The 6,097-nt window shown below is 42.3% G+C and overlaps 1 protein-coding gene across 1 annotated transcript in view; it reads right to left on the reverse strand.

Moving 5' to 3' along the window:
- PDE6D (phosphodiesterase 6D) overlaps positions 1 to 6,097 on the reverse strand; it is a 47,061-nt gene that overhangs the window by 40,061 nt on the left and 903 nt on the right. The window contains exon 2 of the mRNA XM_058533433.1: positions 5,511 to 5,802. Coding sequence (XP_058389416.1) covers positions 5,511 to 5,802 — 292 coding nt within the window. The remainder of the gene's footprint in view (positions 1 to 5,510; positions 5,803 to 6,097) is intronic.

Genomic DNA, 6,097 nt, shown 5'->3' on the forward strand with positions numbered 1-6,097 from the left:
CTTGGGTTGATAGACAAAACCTATATTTTAGGAAATCATAAACCTCAAACTCATTTTTAACACTGGGCCAAGGCATCTATTAGGCAATACTGACATTCGAGAGAAGTTCAACAGTCTACTATTCTTAATAAGAAAATCTAAGTGAATAGAAGATGTAAACCAACTATTTTTGACTGGAAGTCAAGTCAAAGATGAAGGTGCTATGAGAAAGAGGATATGGGGGATCCAGGACCAAATTATGGGACAGGAAATGCAAGAACACAAGCGAGAGGGGCTTTCAGAAACCTTCTGAGCCAAATTAGTTCCTTTTTTTGCTAACCTGCCATAAATTGGAATGGGATTAGTTCCCAGAAAATAAGATAAACACTAGGTATATATCAATGCTTATTAATTGAATCATTTCTTCAAAGAGGCAAAATAGAAATATTAGCTTTGCAGTAAGAAAAGAGAATAGCAGGAAGGCATTGGTTATATCTCAGAAAATAACTGGCTTCGTAATAACATTAACACTATTTTAATAATTATTAATAAAACAAATAATAGCAGCAGTTAACATTTATTACTTATGATGTGCCAGGCACTGTACTAAGCATTTTACATGCAGTCTCATTTAATCCTCATAACAACCTCTGAGGAAATGATACAGATACTGACATTCAGAGTTTGAGTGCTCTGCCTACGGTCACAAGGGTGGAGGCAGCAAGTCTGAACCTAGAGTCCATCCATGCTCTTAACCACTGCTCTATGCTGTACTGCAGTTACATGTAAATTTTGACAGACACCAATGACTCTCATAAAGGCTACACCCACACACACACACAGAGGAAATGAAGTGTCCCTTCTCCCCAACAGTTGCCAACACTGAATATTATCAATCTTTTTAATTTCTGTCAATTAATTGGGGAAAAAAAGAGTTAGTTTGTTGTTTTAATAAGGTTGACCATCTCTTAATTTATTCATTGGTCATTTGTATTTTTCTTCTATATCTTTCTTCCTTTGTCCATTTTGAGTTAAATATTTATCATATTGATTTGTGGGCAGTCATCTATATTAACATCTGGGGTATAAACAAATAAATAAACGTGGACAATTAGCTAATCTTAAAAAAAATTAAATCACTACTTCATACTTCATACTAAAGCGAATTCCAGATGGATTAAAAATAATGCAATCATAAAAGCATAATTCTTTCTTATGGCAATCTGTCATTTTTTATTTATATTAATTTAATAAAGTTATCTATTTATGTTGAGGAAAAAGTAATTCAAATAGGCAGAACAGTGCATTACAGACTACACTAGAAAACTAGTATAAGAGGATTGTGACAAATGTATGTCACTGAAAGCAACTGAAAGTAACCATCTTTGGAAGTTATAAATATGGTAATTTATTAAGTGAAAAAAGCAAGTTACAAAATAATACCTATGATTCCATTTTTATGAAACCAAATATATTAAACATTAGCTGCATTAGAAAGCTATATTAAATATTAACAAACATCATTTCTAGGTGGCTGGAGTTTGTAACAGAAAAATTAAATACTATATTAAAAAATAATTGCTTTTGAAGATATTCCTTCTAAACAGACATAAAGATGGTTAAGCTTCTGGAAAGAAGGGACTGTGACTCCTTGATTTTTGTATCCTTCAAGTGCACAGTGCCCTGTACAGAAGTCACCCAAGAAACCTTTGTTGAATGAATGAAATGGGGAACATAGGATTCACAAACACAATACCTGTAACAGATATTGTTACAATACTCAAATTCAAAAACTTTGCAGGAGAATCACATTTGTTCGCCAAGTAATATTTCACTTATAACTTTAGTTTACAATTAGGAAATGTTATGTTTTTAACAAACAAGAAAGAAATGCAAGACTCTTAATGTGCAGGAGCTGAAAGGGGATGGGGTGGAGGTGATATGAGAAAGAAATCTTACAGATATTTTATTTTGGAAATAACTTATGGGAAATACAAAAGCTCATACTGAATTCTCTCAGACACAAAGACTATCTTTGATTTATGAAGTACATTACTCATACTTATTGAGTATCTATTATGGCCATATGGGCAAGGTTCTGTGTATAAAACGGACACAAATATTCATAAGGACCTTATGACTTTAAACACATACACTCTGTTCATGACATCTCAATCCTATTGTAAACTGTACTAAATCATACCATAAAACAATGATAATTAAACCAATGTGTACAGGCACGGGAAGAGACAAATGGATCAATGAAACAGAAATATTCTAAAAATAAACCTATGTTTTATGTAAATTAAGTATATGACAAAGATAGCATTTCCAAACAGTGGGGAAAGGATGGACTACTTAATGAATAGTACTGGAACAACTGGCTATCCAAACAGCAAAAGAAGTTCAATTTCTACCACCATACGTGTAAATACATTCCAGGTGGATTAAAGAGCTAAACATTAAAAACAGAAGAAAACATAGGAGGATATTTAATTAATCTTGGGATAAGGAAGGTTTTCTTAAAGTAGACACAAAATGCAGAAGCCACATGGAAAATATTGATGAATTTGAAATGATAATTTAAAATTTCTGCTCAAGGGGCCGGCCCGGTGGCTTAGAGGTTAAGTGCGCGCGCTCCGCTGCTGGCGGCCCGGGGTTCTGATCCCGGGCGCGCACCGATGCACCGCTTCTCCGGCCATGCTGTGGCCGCGTCCTATGTACAGCAACTAGAAGGATGTGCATCATGACATACAACTATCTACTGGGGCTTTGGGAGAAAAAAAAATTAAAACTTCTGCTCAACAAAAAAAGGAGACAAGCGATACATTGAGAGAAAATATTTGCAACATACATAACAGGCAAAGGATTGACATTAAAATAAAGAACACCTAAGAAGCAATAAGAAAAATAAACAATTCAATAGTGAAGTGAATAAAAACAAAATTAATAAGAAGAAAAAGAAATGGCCAGACACAGAATATTTTGCAACTTCTCTAATAACAACAATAAAAAAGGCTAATACATAACGCTTACTAGACATCAGGTGCCTTTTGAAATGCTTTAGATATCAACTCATTTAATTTTCACAACAAATCTATGAGATAAGTACTATTTTTATCTCCACTTACAACTGAGGAAATTGAGGCAGAGGAAGTTGCTCAGGGACACACAACCAGGAGGGCACGGCTGGGATTCCCACGGAGGCGGTATAGCTCTACAATTCAGTATAGCCCGTAACCACTATGTTACATTACCTCTCCTGGGATTTAGGGATCCAGGGAAATACAAATTAAAACAACATATCATTTGTTGCCCAAATTGGCAAAAATAAAGAAGACTGATATAGTCAATACCGAAAATGAGTATTGTCAACACCGTTGGTAGGAGAATATAACAGTGCTTTCTTTTTTGTAGCATAAACTCTGCTTAAAACAGATACTCTGAAAGAAAGTTCAGAAAAACAATTTACCCAACAAAAGGTGCCAAATAGGTAGTTTCTTACTACAACATTTGTTTTATTTTTTCCCTGAAGGTAGCAGCAAATCCTAGAACTCCTTCCCTTTTTCCTCTTAATCCTCAGATGCCAATAAGTGCTACCAGAGGATAAGCATTCCACTGCTCCCACGCTAAATTTTTTATGTGGCAGCTTCTCCTGCGATTTAATCAGGTCAGCTCAGGTCAAACTTGCCCTGAAAGCCTGTTTCTTCAGGCACTACCGTCATCACTGACTTGGTTAATTCACCTCCCCTTCTGGTGGGCTGACATAGGCTCTGCTTTCTACTCTTTTCCATATTTGTCCCTTAGCCTCTTTCTCAACAGGTTCAAGAGCCAAAGGCAAGAAGCTCAAACTTTCCCTTTCTGCCTTGTTCAAAAGCCATTAAAAAGACACCTTCTTGTTTTCAGCAATATGTTAATTCCAATCAGACAAAAACTTCTGAAATTGCTCAATTCTCCATAGTCCCTGGTTTACTGTCCACAGCATACATGTTAAGTAACAATATAAATTACTTAAGGGAAAAATAAAATCCATGTCACAGCTTTTCTCACACTTCAGCCATCCCTATTTGCTTATAGACCCATTATGAAGAGAAACACAGAAAGGTACAGGGAGCTATAAAAGAGGCTGTCACTAAACTTCACTGCATAAAAGTACTAAAAGTTTACCATGAACGGCAGTACACAAAGGTGATAGTCTTCCTTTAAAAAAAAAAAAAAAGCATAGCAGGTCAGCTTCCATTTGAAAAATTTCATTTGTACGTCCCAAACTTCCTGGAACTTTTTTGCCTGTTGTGTTCTAAAACTGACTACAACTTGGTGTCTGATTATGACAAAGCAATGAAAATGTGCAGGGGTGAAATGGGCATTGTGAACACACACAGGAGCTCAGAGAACAGTGCTTTACTAAACCTCCAGGGGAGGAGCCCTAAAGTGACGACTACATTTTCATTGAGAGAGGAACTGAAGAATGTTCCATATTGTAGGCAGAGCATGTAAGAAGAGATTAAGGTCGGCAAGAAAATGTAAAATTGGAATGTATAAGATTACATTTTTTTCATCCTCATCATACCGTTACAGATTAACACTCCATTAAAACACAAAGCTTCCTCACTACATTAAGAGGGTTGCACAAGAGGCACCACACAGGCCTGAGGCAATGATTTCTATATGCTACTATATCCTACCATGTCCCCAATGTAATCAAATAATTGCTGGACAGCTCCCCCATGTCTATGCGTTAACCACACATGTGAGCACGCCAAGATCCCTTTGCCAGGAGTCCCAGGGCAAAACCAAGACACCTCAAGGCATCTCAGCCACAAGTTTAGGGTCCTCATTTGGTGGAAAGAAAACTGAGGATCTGAGGGGAGAAGAAGTGACCGTCCAATGCCTCAAAAGGCCAAGGCAGAGTTAGATCTCGGACTTCTCTCTCCCCACCTTGCTCTGCTCCAGCCCTGGAAGGAGCCACAAGTGAGGAAGAGAAGTTGCAGAAACACGGCGGGGGTGGGGTGGGGGGTGGTATGGGATGCGGGCACCCGAGAGAGTTTAACACAAGCATTTGCACTTGTCCCACACAAGGTCATTCGCTCCAAGTCACTTTTCCCTGCTCCCGCCGGGGGCTTCCCGCCCAAGAGGCTGCTGGGCTTCGAGGCCAGCCCACCGCGCCCCCTCGGCCCTTCCCCGTGGGCCGCAGCCCCTTCCCGGCTTCTGGGTGCGGGCCGGAGTTCGGACGCCAGCTGGCCTCCCTGCCACCCGTTTCCCACGCCCGGCGCCTCTCCCCGACCGATTCTGGGGCTCCTCCGCCTGCACCCCCCGGCGCTCCCGTCAACGACCCCTTCCTCCCTCAGGACGCCCCTTTCCCCACCTCCAGAGCCGGTCCCGCCGGGGGCCCGGGACGCCGCTCCTGCCATCTCCTCCCGCCGCCCTCTCCTCGGGCGCCCACCTGGCGCGGCCCCCGCCCCCGGCCTGTCTCCTCAGCCAGCGGCCGCCTCCCAAGTCCTCCCGGCCCCGCCCCGCTCCCAGGCGGATACAGTTTGAAGCCCCTCAGGATCTCCCTGGCCCGGTCGTCCTTGGCTGACATGATGCGGCGACCGCCGCCCGCGGCTCTCCCACGCTGGCCCGGAGGAGCCTCGTAGACGGTGACCAGGAGCCGAGGACTGAGCTGCAGCCGGGCCTGGAGACCTCCGGCGAGCAGCGGCAGCGGCCAGACCCGGACCGGCCTCTCTCTCCCCTCAGCTCCCGCTCCTGATTCCTTCTCCTTCCCTCTAGCCTCGGAGCGCCCGCCCCGAAGCCAATGGAAAGCCCGCCTCGGCGATTGGCATCCTGATCAGCCAATGGAAACACTCAGCGGCTTCAAGGGGGGACGATGAGCGTCAATGGGAAGGGCCCTCCCGGGGAAGTCCCGTAGGACAAATTTTTTTTTTTTTTTTTTCATTCGGTGCTGTTGCCTAGAGTTTTCCCCAGTGGAGGATTTTAGATCTGCAGAGGCTCGAGGGGCCTGCTCCCGCTGCTGGGCACACAAGGGCTCTGAGATGACAGCGGGTTGCACCGTGAGATGTGGCGGAGACTACATTTCCCAGAATCCCAGGGGACCACAGATCCCAGCAAGCAACAAAGA

The sequence above is a fragment of the Diceros bicornis genome, chromosome 37, assembly GCF_020826845.1.
Source record: "Diceros bicornis minor isolate mBicDic1 chromosome 37, mDicBic1.mat.cur, whole genome shotgun sequence".
Taxonomy (NCBI): domain Eukaryota; kingdom Metazoa; phylum Chordata; class Mammalia; order Perissodactyla; family Rhinocerotidae; genus Diceros; species Diceros bicornis.